The sequence below is a fragment of the Cornus florida genome, unplaced genomic scaffold (assembly GCF_030987335.1).
Source record: "Cornus florida cultivar Cherokee Brave unplaced genomic scaffold, ASM3098733v1 CherokeeBrave_3.0.0_Hap2_Chr02, whole genome shotgun sequence".
In the NCBI taxonomy this organism is placed as follows: Eukaryota; Viridiplantae; Streptophyta; class Magnoliopsida; order Cornales; family Cornaceae; genus Cornus; species Cornus florida.
This window is the reverse complement of record NW_026775572.1, coordinates 37,646,343-37,664,720: the sequence shown is the minus strand read 5'-3', so window position 1 is coordinate 37,664,720 and position 18,378 is coordinate 37,646,343. Positions and strand designations below refer to the sequence as shown.

At 37.6% G+C, this 18,378-nt stretch overlaps 1 protein-coding gene across 1 annotated transcript in view; it reads right to left on the bottom strand.

The window, feature by feature from the left end:
* LOC132294728 (uncharacterized) overlaps positions 1 to 18,378 on the bottom strand; it is a 40,391-nt gene that overhangs the window by 5,541 nt on the left and 16,472 nt on the right. Inside the window, exons 13-26 of the mRNA XM_059792692.1 lie at positions 17,875 to 18,005; positions 17,158 to 17,217; positions 16,962 to 17,031; positions 16,822 to 16,886; positions 16,672 to 16,733; positions 16,458 to 16,581; positions 16,319 to 16,376; positions 16,062 to 16,174; positions 15,226 to 15,303; positions 15,068 to 15,130; positions 14,842 to 14,937; positions 14,572 to 14,681; positions 2,161 to 2,350; positions 1,344 to 1,458 (exon numbers count right to left, since the gene is read on the bottom strand). Coding sequence (XP_059648675.1) covers positions 1,344 to 1,458; positions 2,161 to 2,350; positions 14,572 to 14,681; positions 14,842 to 14,937; positions 15,068 to 15,130; positions 15,226 to 15,303; positions 16,062 to 16,174; positions 16,319 to 16,376; positions 16,458 to 16,581; positions 16,672 to 16,733; positions 16,822 to 16,886; positions 16,962 to 17,031; positions 17,158 to 17,217; positions 17,875 to 18,005 — 1,335 coding nt within the window. The remainder of the gene's footprint in view (positions 1 to 1,343; positions 1,459 to 2,160; positions 2,351 to 14,571; positions 14,682 to 14,841; positions 14,938 to 15,067; positions 15,131 to 15,225; positions 15,304 to 16,061; positions 16,175 to 16,318; positions 16,377 to 16,457; positions 16,582 to 16,671; positions 16,734 to 16,821; positions 16,887 to 16,961; positions 17,032 to 17,157; positions 17,218 to 17,874; positions 18,006 to 18,378) is intronic.

Here is an 18,378-nt window from a genome sequence, read left to right as displayed (position 1 = left end):
ACCGAGTAATACAATCATCTTTTTGAGTAAATTGTGAATGGTTGCGAGTCCTTAAAGCAAATTACGTACGCAATGGGGAACGCGAAGTGTAAGGTCTTGGTAGCTGGCACGGAAACTTGTATGTAATGGGGAATGAGAAGTGTAAGGTCTAGGCAGTCGGGACGGAAACTTGTTTAAGGAAGGTCCATTGAATAGGAGATTGCAAGGTCTCTTCAGGACCCTGCCACAGATTATGTTGGAGGACGGTGTGATGTTAGATATCAGCTTTGGCAAAGATCTTTTATATTAGGAATGGGATGCAAGTATTTCTTCTCTTTACTTAATGGTCATCTTGTCGATGTGGTGAAAGATTATTCCTAAAGATGGATGGCTTCAGAGGGAGGGGATTTTGAGGTGCATTTTTTTTCTTAGGTGTTGAGGGGTGATGACCTCACTAAGCTTCTCTTAAAAGGCTATATGAGTATAAAAGCTCCTAATGTGGCATTCTTTGGATGGACAATAGTTCTCTTTAAAGAATTCAACCGTTGATAACCTAGTGAAGATGCGACAGGCCCAAATCAGTGGTGCATGTGCAAGAGCAATGAAACATCTTACATGCCATTGCCTTGGAGCAAGGGACTTGGGGGGCTTTGTCTTATCTGTTTCAGGTTTCTGTGTGTCTAAGCTTGGCCATTAATGGTTTGTTTTAGAGAATATCATTATAGGAGCTATTTAAGCCCCTGAAAGAATATCAATAGGAGTGATTTTAGGAATCCTTCATCAATATATTTATCACATATTTGTATTCTTCCACCTACAAATAGAAGTGGTCATTGCAAACAAAATTAAGAGAGAGTGCAATGAAAGAGAAGTAGCCCTTTGGACTTTGTGTGCCATGGATGTAGGCTGTAGTGGCCAAACCACGTTATATTCTTGTGCTGTTCAAGTTCAGTTTCACCCTTCAATTTTATTTTTCTTAACAGTTTCTCTAGCAGAGGGGTGAAGCGAGCAAGAGAGATAGGCCCACGAGGCGAATGGTGCCATTATGCCTCTAGTGACATAGAACAGGCATCTTTTAAAGAGGTGGAATTGCCACATTTACAAGTTAAGGTATCTTTGTTGAGATCCCTCCATTCTTGATTACAAGAGCTTCAAGTCTTATATGAGTTTATAGTCTTGAAAAGCTAGGTTTTTGTATTCTTTACATGCCGTGTAACATCATGGCACCCTTCAGTGAATCGTCTAAGATAAAAAAAAATGGTAAGGAAAAAAAAGAAGAAGAAGAAGAAGACACAATTAAGTACAGCAATACAGCTCACAACAAAGGCAATAAAAAAGTCTAAGTTCAAATGAAGGGTGCTCACCTTGCTGCTTGGTCCATTCAGACATCAAATAAACAAAGGCATTATCATGGCCTTCAGCAGGGACTGAAATCAACAAGTTAATAAATTGTTCTACATGTGGGCTACTCAAGTGAACCTGCATTAAATGAAAAAGATCTCTGATACATTTATCCGTAGAATATGCCCAAACTCATATATGGAACCTTGACTATGACTACATACATGGAAAATTTGAGGCAACCCAGCACAGTTCATATGGAAAAGATAAGAAAAAGAGAACATATCAAGTTAAACAATTCAGGATGCTGACAAAATTTTACAGAAGCTGAACACATTCAAAGCCTCATCATCCATGCTTTCTGTATACGCTACAAGCTTTATCAATTGGAAGTTCCATGTTACTGAAGTGAATTGCATTTATCAGAGATGGGAATCAGTTTATGTAACTCTACTCCATTCCTTTGGTGGATTTAGCAAGGGAAAAGAAGAAAAAAAATGCAAAGAAAATCTTTTCCCCTTGTTTGGTTACAATGGAAGATAGGGACAAAAAGTAAAGGTCAAAATTTTAATTTACAAGTCAATTACATTTCCATTATTTCTTTACCTCTAACCATTTTTGAGAAATTTTTAATTTCTAATCTCAATTGAGCATGAAAAAATATACGAGGGAAATAATTATTCCTTTCCATTTTTAAAATGCAATTCCTTTTCTTCATGAAATAAATGAAGCCTAAACGATAACAAGAAAGGAAGTTATACATATGCCAATTCAGGTCATAGAAGTCACTAGAGAGAAATATGTAGTTCCATCAATATAAATGAATTTGAAGAAATATACCAATCTAGCAAAAATAAGTAGCAATGAGCTTCTCAATCCCGCAATTTGACAAGATTGCATGCGCCTTACAAGAGCAGCAACCAGATCTCGGATATGCTGTGCCATCTGTGAAGGCAGATGCAGGAGAAGTTGCAGAACGTAACTCCCAACAAAAAGTGATACAGAGCTTTCCAAATCAGGGTCTAGAAGCCTGCACTCGGTCCCAAAGTTCAGCATCCAAAACCCAAGAATCAGAAATCATTATATATATGTACAGTTTCAAAGTACCTAATCTAAGGTATTCTTTTCAATACCAACAGAAAACACTTACTGCAGATTATATGTGAAAGACATCATATAGCAAAGCAGATCAAATTTTGCCTCGAAAGTAAACAGAATAGAAAACCTCAGAACAGGCAACGAGTGTTTTACCCACTAGACAAATCAAACTCAGGATAAAATGACCAACTGACTAAACAGAAAATTTTCCATACCGCAGTGAGAAAAATTATAATGGAGAGGACAGCACGTGTATCCTTGCCAGGTGCTCAGAAGCTAACCAGGAGTGCCATGAAAGAATTGAACATTACAACTGTTAAATCACTTATGCATATATGTATTTATGCTGGGGTCCAAGTGTAATTAGATATAGGGTTTGTGGCCATTATGTAATTAGGCCTTTCTTGTATTGTACATAACCCCCTTTATGTTTTAGGGTTAGAGTATGTTAGAGTGAGGAGAGGCGCCTCATACAACTCTCTATTAGAGCTCTCTCTCTCTCCCCCTCTGTGTATCTCTATTCTCTGTATATACAAATCTTCAATTCCACATGGTATCAGAGCTGTCGAAATTGTGAGTCTGGGAAATTACAGCTGTGTTGTTTGGTCGTCGATCTGCCAAAGGTGTGGTAGTCGATCTGTTCAGAGCTCGTGTTGTTGTTTATTATTCTCAGATCTGAAGCCCCGCTTTGGTTGTCGCTCGCCGCCTTCTCTCGTCGTCGCTGCTTGTTGCTTGGTCTCAGATCTGAAGCCCAGTTTAGTTGTTCGTGTTGTTGCCGTTGTGGTTGTCGACGAGCTCTCCGCCTTCTCTCGTCGTCGCTGCTCGTTGCTTGGTCACTGGCGGCTGTCACAAGTTGTGTCGCTGCTTGTTGATTCCATCGCCGCCGCTGCCAATGCGCGCTTGCTGGAAAACTGAGACTTTGGTAAAGAAGAACCGTGTTTGGCTACACGGTTACGCTATTCCAACCCTAGTTTACTAAAACTGGGATAAGCTATTCCATGGTTTACAAAAACCAGGATAAAAGCGACCCGATTTACGCTCCAACCCATCCGATCCGATTTACGGCCCGACCCGCCCAACCCTATTTACGATCTGGGTCTGTTCTGCTCTAGGTCTTCTTCTGTTCCCGGTTCATCTCTGTTCTGCCTTCTCGGGTGACTTCAACTTGGCGCAGATAAGTTTTTTTTTGGTTTACATATTTATATATCCATGTCAGACGATTCAACTATTGCTTCTAGGTCTACTGGAATTAAATCTTCTACAACACATGTTGATCCTGTCGGGTTGCAACTAGTGTTATTAAAAGCGCGCCTGGGCGCGCGCCTGGGCTCAAGGCGCCTACAGGCGCACCTCATGCGCCTCATGCTAGCCCAAGCGCAACGACCTTCACTAGGCGCGCGCCTGTGTTGCGCCTTGGATAGTTTAAGAGGCGCGCTTAGGCGCGCTTCATATATTCTATGCTCCTTCATATATTTGTTTGATGTATTACGTGTACTTTGTGTTTGCTTGTTTAGTTTATATTATTATATATATATATATAGTTACAGCTTTTGGAAACTGAAAGAGTACAAAATGGAAACTTAAAGTACAAAAAGAAAAGTTTTCTTGTGACTTGGCAACCCAATGTCTCCCAACAGTCAACAAAACAAATCAGTCAAAGAGCAAAGGCTGCAGCAGAAATAAAGACGTGTGGGAGTGGAAAAGAGAAAGAGAAGAGAGAAAAAGAGAAGAGCAGAGAAGAGGAGAGGTCTACCAGTCCGTCCGGCCAGGAATCACCGAATCAAATTAACAGGTCAGTTTTGTTTTTTTTTTTTTTTTCCTTCTCCAGTTCTCCTCTTCTCTTCTCCCCTTCTCTCTCTCTCTTCTCTATATCTCGCCCTTTATTTTTTTTTTTTCTTCTTCTTCTTCTCTATTTCTCTGATTTTCTTCTTTCTTTTTCTGGGTCTATCAAATTAACAGGTCAGTTTTTTTTTTTTTTTTTTCCTTCTCCAGTTCTCCTCTTCTCTCTCTCTCTCTTCATTTGCTCTAATCTCTATATCTCGCCCTTTTTTTTTTTTTTTCTTCTTCTTTATTTCTCTGATTTTCTTCTTTCTTTTTCTGGGTCTCTAGTAGACTGGTATTTTTTTTTTTCAGGTCTCTTATTTTTTTTCTTCTATCTTTTTCTGTCTCTGTATTTTTTTTTTTTCTTCTTTCTTTTTCTCCGTCTCTATTTCTATTCTTCTGGGTCTCTTTTTTTCTTCCTCCTCTCTATATATCTGGTTTTGTGTTTTTTTAGCTCTTTCTTTTTCTGGGTCTTTTTTTTTTTTTCTTCTATCTTTTTCTCCATCTCTGTTTTTGTTCTTGTGGGTCTCTGTTTTTTTTTTCTTCTTTCTTTTTCTTCATCTACTCATCTCCCGTGTCTTGCTATATATATATATATATATATATATATATATATATATATAATTTTTTTTTTTTGTTCTCTCTGGCCTGTATTTTTTTTCTCGTTGTATTTTTTTCCATCATTTTCAACTTCTTGGTGTATAGCTGTAAATCTGTACTCTCTTCATCATCATCAGTCTTCAGCATTCATAGTTTGCAGTGCTATCCCGTAGGAGAATCAGTACACCACATCACCCTTTAATAAAGAAATACCGAACAGAATAAGACTTTTTAAAATTATTATTTTTTTGTTGTCTGTTGCATCTTAATTGCTGTAAAATTTCAAACTCTGTTTTTGTTCTCTCTAGCCTTCATTTTTTTTCCCTTCATCTACTCCACCGTATTTTCTTTCTTTTTTTCTTTTCTTTTTTTTCAATCTCTGCTTTGAAGGCTGTCTGTCTCTTTTTTTTTTTTTGTTGTTGTGTTCTGCTGAATTTTGCTACATGGATTATTTAAATTTTGAATGCATCTTTTTGAATGGTGTTTGCTGAAAGTGTGAATGTTGTTTGCTGAATTTAACTTGGTCCATCACTCCATTGACTCCATTCTGTTTCTCATTGTAAATACTAAATAGATAGGAAAAAATGTCAAAGGATCCAGCTTGGAATTATTGTCACCTGCAAAACCCACAAGATAGGAATGCAACATGATGTAATTTTTGTGAAAAAGTTATGAAAGGGGGTATTTACAGGGCTAAGCAACACATTGTAGGAGGACATAGAAATGTACAAGCATGTAAAAAGTGCCCTGAACATGTGAAAGAGGAGATTAGAGAATACATGAGCAAGAAGAAAGAAGAAAAGGAATACACAAATTTGTTGCCGGATTTTGATGACATGGATGATCAAGATGAGGATGATGTTGCAATTCTTGATGTTAAGGGTAAAAGAGTGGCAAGTGGAACTGGAAGCAATAATATTCAATCAAAAAAGCAGAAGCAGAAAGGTCCTATTGATTTGTACTTCACCCCTCCTCCGGAAGTGGCTGTGCAAAATAGAAAAAATGACAAGGGTAAGCAAACAACAATTGACAGTGCTTGCAAGAAAGAACTTAGAAACCGAGCATGCCAACGGTTTGCAAGATGGATGTATGATGCTGGGATATCATTCAATGCCCTTAATTATGATAGTTTTGCACTAGTTGTTGAAGCTATTGGCCAACATGGTCCAGGAATGAAACCTCCGTCTTATCATGAGGTGAGAGTTCCCCTCCTCAAGAAAGAACTGGAGCATACAGACAATTTAATGCGGGATCATAAGGAGGAATGGGCAAAATACGGATGCACAATTATGGCAGATGGATGGGAGGATAAAAGACAGGGGTGTTTGATTAATTTTCTGGTGAATTGTCCTAAAGGGACAATGTTCATTCAATCTGTCGATGCTTCCTCTTATTCAAAGACCAGTGAAAAAATGTTCGACTTGCTTAACAAGTTCGTGCAGCAAATTGGAGCAACAAATGTGGTTCAAGTAGTCACTGATAGTGCATCTTCTAATGTTGTGGCAGGTATAGATGTCAATATGCACTTGATGTGAAAATTTTAGATTTATTGCTTCTAGCCTTCTATTAATCCAAATTTTCTTTCTTTACAATAGGGAGAATGTTGGAGGGAAGGCACCGACATTTGTATTGGTCACCTTGTGCTGCACATTGTTTGGACCTGATGTTGGAGGACATTGCTAAGATCCCAAATATAATGATGACCATAAAGAGAGCTATAATGTTAAATGGTTATATTTATAACCGTTCGGGTTTGTTAAACATGATGAGGCGTTATACTGGACATAAAGAGTTTCTTAGACCTGCAACGACTCGATTTGCCACTTCATTTATCACATTATCAAGCATCCATCGTCAAAAGGATTGCTTGAGGAAGATGTTCACTTCACAAGAATGGACCTCCAGTAAATGGGCGAAAGAGATACAAGGGAAAAATGTAGCACATATTGTGTTGATGCCTTCATTTTGGACAAGCATTGTGTACTCTCTCAAAGTAGCAAGCCCTCTTGTTCGTGTACTTAAGTTGGTTGATGGTGAGAGAAGGCCTCCAATGGGATATATTTATGAGGCTATGGAAAGGGCTAAAGAAGCGATAGCTAAAGCTTTTGGTGGGAATGAGGAGAAGTATAAGGACATCTTTGAGATCATTGATAGAAAATGGAATATCCAACTCCATCGCCCTTTGCATGCAGCTGGGCATTTCTTAAACCCAGAATATTTTTATAGCAATCCAAATATTGAGCAAGATGAAGAGGTGATGGGTGGTTTATATCAATGCATAGAAAGATTGGTTCCAACCACTGAAGTGTAAGATAAAATTTCTTTGGAGTTGAGTAGATATATGAAAGCTGATGGTCTATTTGGCTCATCAATTGCTATTAGACAAAGAAAGTCAAGGGCACCAGGTAAACAACTCAATTAATCATTTTTTAGTATATTTGAATTTTAATTTTGTTAATTTTTTACTAATAATATGTAAATAACAGCCGATTGGTGGTCCGCATATGGTTCTACAACTCCTAATTTGCAAAAATTTGCTATTAAAGTACTTAGCCTCACATGTAGCGCATCTGGGTGTGAACGAAATTGGAGTGTATTTGAACATGTAAGTTTGTAGTATTAGTAATTCAATGATAAAAAACTATATTATAAATAGTTATACACTTATACTTATTAATTATTTGAATTAATACAGCTTCATAGCAAGAAGAGGAACCGGCTAACTCAATGTCGATTGAATGATTTGGTTTTCATCAAGTATAATAGAGCACTAAAACGACGATATGATATGCGTGATAGGATCGATCCAATCCTTTTAAATGATATAGATGATAGCAATGAGTGGTTGGTTGGAATAATGGATGAAGATGTAGATGCCGAAAATGAGTTGGTGTTTGAAGATGACTCTTTGACATGGGGTGCAGTTGCTAGAGCTACCGGGGCTGGAGAGTCCAGCCATAATTTAAGATCAAGATCAGCTCCAAGGGCAACAAAGAGGACAACACCTTCATGCTCGCCTTCACTACGAATCATAGATGATGACGAGGCAAACTCTGAGGACACAGAAGAGGAAAAAGATGCCGAGGGTTACAAATCTTTTGATGGGGACGATGATGAGACTATGTTGTTTGGTGAAGAGGATGATATTTAAGTCCCTTAAGATTGTTTGGTAACTTTGGTTTTAGGAGTCCTTGCTAAAACTCAAAACTAAGACTGATATTTTGTTGCTTGGTTTATAAATTTGGTAGGCTACTAAGTATTGACTATGATACTTTATAGATTTGGTAGGCTACTAAGTATCTTTTGATGGATCTGTTTTGGAGTCAAATGATAGCTTTTGCTTAAGACATCAAGTATAAATTTATAATATATGGTTAATTGGTTTATGTTTTGCTTTTTTGAATCTTTCTTATGAATAAATAGCTTTATTAGTTTAATTGTTCTATTTTTCTAGTTGCTTTATTGGTTTAATTGTGATATATTTAGACTAATTTAGTGTTTTTATTATTGGATGTTCATTGTTTAATTGTGTTATTTTTGTTAAAATTATTGTTTTAAAATTTTACTTGTGCGCCTCACATCACTCAGGCTCGCGCCTCGCGCCTAGACTCCAAGGGACCTCTAGCGCCTCGGTGCGCCTTGGGCTTTTAATAACTATGGCTGCAACTTACAACTATGAAATTAAGTAATTCCAATTACTTACTATGGGCTCAAGCAGTAAAGATCTCTTTAGGTGCCCGACGAAAGCTGAAGTTTATTACAAATGATCCTCCATCAAAAACATCAGCAACATATGATGATTGGGAAACTAATAACTATATAACTATGTCCTGGTTGTGGAATAGTATGGAAATTTCCATTGCATCCACTTTTATGTTTGCCGACACTGCAACGGGAATTTGGGATGCAGTTAAAGAAACCTGCTCTATGGACACGAATGTTTCTCGCATATATTCATTGTATGAAAAGATATTCCATTCTCGTCAATCTGACCCCTCTGGTCAAGGCATCGGTGAGCTATGTTACCTGGACTCGGGTGCGGGTGTCGGACACGGGTGTGTGTCTAGAGGTTGGATCCATCCATCTATTAAATTATAAGACACGGGGACACGGAATAAAAGTGTCCAAAAGTTGGACACGGACACTTGTAGGAAAAGAAAAAATGTACCCTTTTTTATGTTAGACCTCAGTTTTTTAATGAAAAATTAAATAAATATATAAATGTAAAGATAGCAGCATGGAGCCTTCCAAGCTCTATTTTTTTGTGATGCAGGTTTTATTTTTTTGCTCTATTGTTGCACTTGTACCTATTCTTACAGTTGTGGATGCAACTGCAATGTGCTCCTGTGTTGGCCTGTTTTTGTTTTGTTTTTCTGGGCTGCCTTTGGGCTAGGCCTTTCCTTGTACAGTTTCTTTTTTTTAAAGAATGGATTTACTGAAAAAATAAAAAAAGGGTAATACAACTTGTATAATAATATTACCTTATTTATAAAGTCAAGCTGTCAAAGCTATAAAGGTCAAAAAATTTGCTCAAGATTGACCGATATATATTACTTAAATAAAATGATACAACTGTCCAGTACAGTTGTAAATTGTTCATTGTTCATAACCTTAGATAGTGTTTTACAGCTGTAAAACATTATCCTTGTTAAAAGACCAAACTCTCCCATATTTTTACATCCAAATTGACAAGTGGCATGATCGTGACCGTTTAAGGGTATTAATAGCATTAGTAAGAATGTGAAAACACGCTCGGCCATTACAAAATTTTGTGCAAACAAAGCGCGTACACTTCAGTCTTCTTTAACCTTCGAAAGACACTATTTTTGAAGCAAACCGCCATTGTTGTACCAGTAAGTTTTCTGATCTCATTAATGGCAACCTATTTAACAAATAAAGCATAAAGAAAGTTCGCAATCCTTCACAAGTACCAACCCAAACATCTTTGTTTGAGTTTTCGTCATCTATCAGCCGTGTCCGGTAGACGCCATGAAGGATCCGACTCAGATCCAGTGTCGGTGTCCGTGTCGTGTCGTGTCGTGTCGTGTCGACACTTACACTTCGGTCTGAACAGGCGAGTCTAGGTAACACAGTACTTTCAAAAACCTGTTAGATGAGTTGAATCAGTACCATCTCTTGACTACTGATCCTGACGTTCTCAAGCGACAACGTGAGGAATTTTCTGCTTCCGTTTTTCTTGCTAGTTTGCACCCGAGCCTTCAGAATATTCGGGATCAGATCCTTGCTGGTGATGGAGGACTCCCATCTTTGGGTAACATTTATGCCCACTTACTTCGGGTTTCTGAACAATCACATGTGACGCCCACTGTGAAAGAAAATTCAGCTATGATGCTTCCTTCTATTTTTCCACAGTCCTCTAAAGGTCATGATACTCCTAGTGCCAACAGAGGGTATGGTGGAAATTCGGGTAGTTCTCATAGCGGTGGTGGCCGTGATAGAAGTCCCAGTCGCCATGGTCGTGGACATAGTGATACTCGCATCTACAGCCACTGTCAGGGTACTAACCATTCTGTTGAGAACTGTTGGGCTCTTCACGGAAACCAGCATGGGCATATCAAGCAGTGTCATCCTCTGACCTTGAGGGGTCTCATCCCTCTCTTGGCCTGACTTCTGTATTACCATCACCTGCATCTACTAGTCACACCGTGACACTATCATTATCACGAGCTGAGTTCAGTGTATTGGCCAACCGGTCACATCCCAACTCTACTGATGCGGTTAATTTTGCGCAATCAGGTAATATTGCATGCTTGTCCAATTTACAGACTTCAGCATCCCCTTGGGTTATTGACTCTGGGGTTTCTACCCATCTCACAGGTGATATCTCTCTATTTTCTAATTTTCAGAAGTCTAGTTCCTCATCTTTTGTTACTCTGGATGATGGTGGAAGATGCTCCATTATTGGCCAGGGAACAATTAAACTAACCCCATCCATTTCTTTATCCTCTGTGCAATTAGTTCCAAATTTTCCCTTTAATTTATTATCTGTAAGTCAATTAACTCAAGCACTCAATTGTTTTGTCACATTTTATCCTTCATCTTGTGTCTTTTAGGACCTCAACACGAAACAAATGATCGGCGGGGGCAGTAACAGAAATGGCCTATACTATTTGGATTGCAAACCTTCCACTGTTGCTTTACATTCCCAGATGTCTGTGTACCAGTGGCACTATCGGTTAGGTCATCCCTCGTTGCGGTATTTGAAGTCTACTTTGCCTTTCCTTTAGTTGGTGTCTACTTTAAAATTGTGAGTCGTGTCAGCTGGGTAAGCACCATAGAGTGCCTTTCCCTCCTCATATCGTTAATCGTCGATCTTCTTTATTTGAATTAGTGCATACGGACATTTGGGGTCCTGCTCGTCAAACTAGTCACTCAAGTTTTTCTTATTTTGTTACCTTTGTTGATGATTATTCAAGGATGACTTGGTTGTTTTTAATGAAAGACCATTCTGAACTTTTGTCCATATTTCAAATATTTTTCAAAGAAATTAAGGTCCAATTTGTTTGTGTTATACGCACTTTACAATCTGATAATGCCATGGAATATGTCAAAGGTGCTATTTCTAGTTTTTGCGACTCTCGTGGCATTTGGCACCAAACTTCTTGTTCTTATACTCCTCAACAAAATGGCGTTGCCGAACGGAAAAATAGGCATTTAATTGAAATAGCTTGGACATTAATGATACATATGCATCTTCCAAAAGCATTTTGGGGCGATGTTGTTTTAATTGCTTGTTATTTAATTCATCGTATGCCATCTTTCGTTCTTAATTGGAAACGTCATTATTCCTTTGTTTTTCCTACTCGACCGTTATTTGCATTGCCGCCTCGTGTTTTTGGGTGTATGTGTTTTGCTCAAATATTACGCCCTGGCACTGATAAATTGTCTCCTCGTGCCATTAAGTGTGTCTTTATTGGATACTCTCGGACTCAAAAAGGTTATAAATGTTGGGATCCTAGCACTAGTCGTGCTTTTGTGTGCATGGACGTTACCTTTTTTGAGGATACACCTTATTTTTCTTCACATAGTCCGTCTTTAGATACCGAGTTGCTGCTTCGTTGCCTGTTGTGTCCCATTCATTACCCTATGACCCACCACAACCACCTCAAGTGCCACCGCCACTTCAGGTGTATAGTCATCGACCACAAGTAGCTACCCCCCAATTGTCTACTTCCATTGAGGCTCCTCCTGCTACTGATGATCTTCCTATTGCATTACGCAAGGGTATTCGTTCTTGTGTCACTGCACACCCCATATCTAACTTTGTTTCCTATAAAAATGTATCGCCCTCATTTTTTTTTTTTTTTTTATCCACGTTATCTGCTACTACTATTCCGAAAATTGTGCAGGATGCTCTTTTTGATACAGCTTGGTGCAAAACCATGATCGATGAAATGGATACTCTTCATCATAATGGGACATGGGATCTTGTTTCCTTACCTACCGGGTCCAAAACGGTTGGTTGTATATGGGTCTACACTGTCAAATATCTCCATGATGGATCTATTGAGCGATTGAAGGCTCACTTTGTTGCAAAGGGATATACACAAACCTATGGTATTGATTATGATGAGACTTTTTCCCCTGTTGCGAAGATTTCTTCTATCCGAATCCTTATTTCCATTGCCGCCAATTGTAATTTGGCCGTTATTTCAATTAGATGTGAAAAATGCTTTCTTACATGGTGATTTACATGAAGAGGTTTACATGGAGCAACCACCTGGATTTGTTGCTCTGGGGGAGTCTCGTTATGCTATATGTCGTCTTAAAAAGGCCCTGTACGGATTGAAACAATCTCCAAGGGCTTGATTTGGAAAATTCTCGGAGGCAGTACTTTCCTTTGGTCTTAACAGATGCAGACAGATCATTTGGTATTTCACCAGCATAGTAAAACTGACTTTATATTTCTTGTGGTATATGTAGATGATATTGTTATAACAGGTGATAATTTTGACGGCATTGCAAAGTTAAAATTGTTCTTGCAGAATCGGTTTCACACAAAGGATCTAGGCAAACTCAAATATTTCTTGGGTATTAAGGTTGCTAGATCCAAGGAAGGTATAAGTCTATCTCAAAGGAAATATGTGTTTGACTTGTTAAAAGAAACAGGTATGTTAGGTACTCGTTCGGCTGGTGCTCCTATGGACCCAAATATAAAATTATTACCTAATGAGGGTGATTTATTTGACGACCATGGCAGATATTGATGTCTAGTTGGGAAATTAATTTATCTCACTATCACCCGACCTGACATTTCATATGCAGTTAGTGTTGTAAGTCAGTTCATGAGTGCTCCTAGAGTACCACATTGGAATGCTATTCTTCGAATTATTCGATATCTCAAGCAAGCTCCAGGTTTTGGATTACTATATAAATCTAATGGTCATCTCAATGTGACAGGTTTCACAGATGTTGACTGGGCTGGTTCTCCCTCAGATAGGAAATCTACTACAGGCTATTGTATATTTGTTGGTGGAAACCTTGTCACATGGAAAAGTAAAAAACAAACAGTTGTAGCACGGTCTAGCGCTGAAGCAGACAGGGCAATGGCCCATACCTCGAGTGAGCTAACATGGATACAACATTTTCTTAAAGAACTTGGGTTAATAGTCAAGACTCCTATTCCACTGTTCTGTGATAACCAAGCAGCTATTCACATTGCATCCAATCCGGTATTTCACGAAAGAACGAAGCACATTGAAGTTGATTGTCACTTCACTCGAGAGAAAATATTGAGTGGAAACATTTCTACTCCATTCGTGAAGTCTGAAGATCAATTAGCAGACATGTTTACTAAGGCTCTTGGTCATAATCGGTTAAAAACGATTTGTTCCAAGCTGGGATTATATGATATATATTTTCCAGCTTGAAGGGGAGTGTTAAATCACTTATGTATATATGTATTTATGCTGGGGTCAGTGTAATTAGATACAGGGTTTGTGGCCATTATGTAATTAGGCCTTTCTTGTATTGTATATAACCCCCTTTTATGTTTTAGGGTTAGAATATGTTAGAGTGAGGAGAGGTGCCTCATACAAGTCTCTGTTAGAGCTCTCTCTCTCCCCCTCTGTGTATCTCTATTCTCTCTATATACAAATCTTCAATTCCACATTTGAAGCATTTGTGTAAACTAACATATCTAATAAACTTTAGCAGAAAGAAAAAGAAAATGACAGATAACAAGTTCCATCTGGTTAATGGTTATATGATGCCAATTCACCTACTTAAAACTATTATCATGCTCTTGTGGTCGTGCCAACTAGATAACCAACCATGTAAGTTTAGTATTTGTTAGGACAATAGGACTTTGTTTGGCAGGTTTGGTACAAAACAAAGTCCCTAGGGGCTATTGCAAGTATTACATAATGAAGGTATGGAACAAGTAGTTCCTATGATCATGACTTTGCAACAATCAATTTGATAGGTATTTATGTTAATGAAGAATAAGAGCTCAGCATCCCCCCCATCCCCACCACCCCCAACGATTCCCCCTCCCCCAAACCACCCCCCCCCCCCCCCCCCCCCCCCCCCCCCCCACCAAAACACAACTGAAAGACCAAGGAAAAACACACAGGAAAAGACAAAAGCAATGTAGCAAGAACCTATGATTGGTCAGTAAGTAGAAATTGTGAAAAAACTAACAGATGGAATTTGGGCTTTCCAAAAGGATTATATAATATGTGTGTGTGTGTGTAAGGGTAACCAGAAAACCTTGAAGTTACATCGAGCAAACTTCTCATTGTAAATCCAGGATCACCACCCCAAGCTAGCACTTCTTGTTTTCCGCCAGATACAAGGGCAGCTAAGCACTGGGTTGCATTCTGGTGAACATGATAAAAAAATAATACGTGATTACTATACTCAACATACAAAAGAGACAATTACATAAAATAAAATAAAAAAGGAAAAGCAAAGGGAAACATGCTAGCACCTGCTCCCAAAAAAACACAGAAGAATCATATGCATCTAGCAAAAGATTACCTGCATTTCACTATGATCGTCACCTTGAAGAACTATACGGACAACAGGATCGAAACAGACTTCAAACACTGTTCTAACAATGTCACTAGGTGCATTCTGAATGATATAAATAAACAATGTTATCAGAAACATCTCGAAAAAACAAAGTTGGTAAATGTAAGAAGCTGATTAACCAATAAAATGAAACGAAAAATAGACTATAAGCATTATGCCAAGTGTAATGCACCTTTAATAACATTGTCACAATATCCAATGAACCAGCAACTAGACCAGCTGGCTGCTGTTGGGGCTGACAAATATCAAGAGGACCAGAAAGTGACAAATCTGAACTAAAAAAGTATATTCTGAATGCCATTTATTTAAGGCAAGGTTGTCAAGCCGTACTTTATTTAGGATTGGCCCGATATATGGCAAAACTCGAGAAACCAGGGGATGCAAACAACCAGGAGTATTTTTTATTGCCTGGCCAGAGAAAAAAGTAATAATAAACAAACAAACAGAAAGATGATTTTTTGAACAGTAAAGAGTTAAAACCTCAATACAGCAAGAAAGCAGAGGATAATAACATCCACTTTAAAATTGTATTAGTTCAGAATTAATATGTGCTCATCAACCATCATCTGTTTCAACTGTGCCACACAAACCAGTCAGAGGTGGAGAAGATTTGTGGCAGACTGGCAGTCAATCCTTGCTATAAGCATCTGTTAACAGTCCTTGAGCTAACTCGCCTAAACAGCTTCATATTTCAGTCCATGTGCTCCCATCACACTTTTAGCAAGCAATATTTCATAACTAATACAATGACAAAAGTGAATAGAAAAACAAAAGTTCTCCATAATATGAACATACTCACTTCGGTTTATATGAATATAAATATTTCATTATGACAAAAATTGACACTAGCAGTCCAATGTAGATAAGATCATTTTATATAATCTGAGAACAAACTTGAGATAGCACACAACAGAGAAGGAGAGAGAGGGCCAAGGCAAGAGGAAGAAAAATAATTGCTTTCAAAAGAAAATTTCAAGACTCAGTTGGTCAACCTCAGCAATCTAATTTAAATAGCAATTGATCACTTATTAATGCAAGGACAGAATCGTGCAAAATGTAGCATTAAAAATAAAAAATAAAAACTATCAGAATGTAATACCAAACAAGATTACAAGAAAATTAAGCATTCCACCAAACATCACATCTACCAACAACATTCAACATACCTCTAGAACCTCAGCTGCATCAATGCTAATAAAAGGGTCTGAAACATGTGAAGCCCACATGTTAAGGATAATCGGAGAGATAATGGGCTCTATCGATGCTGCTGCTTCATGACCTACATATAGTAAGCAAAAGAGAAAACAAGGAGACTGATAATCGGTAAAAATAAAAAAATTAAATAACATTAGAGTAGCTAAAACACAAGAACATTAGATTTACAATAAATTCACAAGACCGTTTATACCCAACTGATACCAACCTGCCTTCACTGCTTCTTGCAATGTTTCGAGTACCAGATGCATGGTTTCATCGGATGCCTAGAAGCAGGGTAACAGTAACTGTTAGATGTAACTTCTATAACAATAAACTAGGGAATATTTTTAGTCGTAGTACATTACTTGATTGAGAAGGTCTGTAAGTGAGGAGAATAAACCCATTAAATGAGGCTGAAGCATTCCTTTGTTTGCATCAGGTAAAAGCTGGGAAAGTGCTTGACAGGCACCTACCTTCACAGGTGGGGGCCTGTGAGCAGAACATTGTCACCACTAGCCCATTCTGTTTTAAATCAGCTATGAAAATACACACAGATTAATAAATAATAATAATTCTTACACATCCATGCCAACTGCCTTAATGGCAGCATAGCGAAAATGATCGACAGTTCCAAGATTGATCTGCACAAGAATAGAAATCCAATGAGAAGTTCCTGCATTGCATAAGTACAAAAGCATAATAACAATAAGGAATTATTGTGATATTTACCACAGAGGAGAACTTAGAAACTACTGAAAACATACGAGCATGAAGAAAGGGATATTCATGTACACCTGCACAACAGACAATAACACCAATTTTAGCCAGATATCAACAATCTAAAAGCAATTTAGGAAAATAAGAACTACCTGTTGCCATGTCCTCAGTAATTATTTGCTCTAGAAAGTTTCCTAAACTAACTCTGTCTAATCCAGAGTCCTGTAAAAATGAATTCAGTAATATAAAAAAAGTCAATGGAGTATCGACAGAGAAATGACACTAAACTGCTTTCAGAAAGAAAAAAGTGCTTCTTAATAACAAAAATTTATGGAATAATGCACAGACCTCTGATTCTAGCAATTGTTCTGAGAGTGAAGCCAAAGCAAAAAGAGAAGCCTCCCTTATCTGCCATATTTTACTTATCAAAAGACTAGAAAGAGAACATTAGAGTGAAGATAACACTCTTAATATAGAATACCTCTCATATAATACAAACCATAAGTGAAGCCTTTGAAAGCAATAATAAGTCACAAAACAACAAAATAAGGCAGTTTAGGATTCACAATAGCTCATATAAAATTTATAGAGCCAAAAATAGGATGGTTGAACGTTTTCTTTCTTTCTTCTATTAGAACATTTAAAAGGAAAAAGGTATCATGCAAAAGGCCCCTGGCAGAAACATATATTTTTACATGCTAGCCTATTAAACTTGCCGGGACGATGAAATCACAAAATTATAAACCCCAATTTATTCATTAACTTATCTTTATCATCAGTCCATGTTCAGATTTCACCATTGAAATAAAACATAACTCCTCTCTCTAGAATGAAATTGCTTTATTTTCTGCCACAACAGCAACCACTGCAGGTTCCTTTAAAACCCTATCTAAATTCTTGAATAGCTGAGATAGCATCACAGAAGTCATTCCATATGCAAGACATTCAAACGCAGTTAACAAATGTATTGTAGTGACACCGTTAGCAAATTTAATGCAGTGCAACACCACCTCATATGAAAATGTTTCATACAGTTGTCCATCTTAAAAATTTTCTTTAACTTACTCTCCACCAGACAGCAGAACCAGTAGCTTTCTCTTGTTGAGACTCACTGACTCTTTTTTTCACAGCATCAATTATGGCATCAATTCCTTCTTTTCCACAAGAATTAATAACCTCTTCCAGTAAAAGGGCACCTGTAAGAACAATATTGATCAATTATAGGAAAGAGTACTACTTTATCCCCACTCCCCAGTAGACTTCAAACGAATAAAAATAATAAGAAACTGTGTATTTCTGAAGACATAAAATGTTACAGTCAAAAGAGTGCAACAAAAAAAAAATTGAAACCAAATATAGTACAAAATATAAATAAATAAATAAAATTGCCAATATTCAACAATGATATCCCTCCGTATCAATGAAATCCCTCAGTATCCAAACTGGATAATGAGATAATAACATAAAAACAAATTTAATTAGGTCATGTTCCTATTAATGAAGGTAAGACAACACATAAACTACATTTTGGTTCACCAATAGCTTATAGTAAAATGTAAATGAACCTAT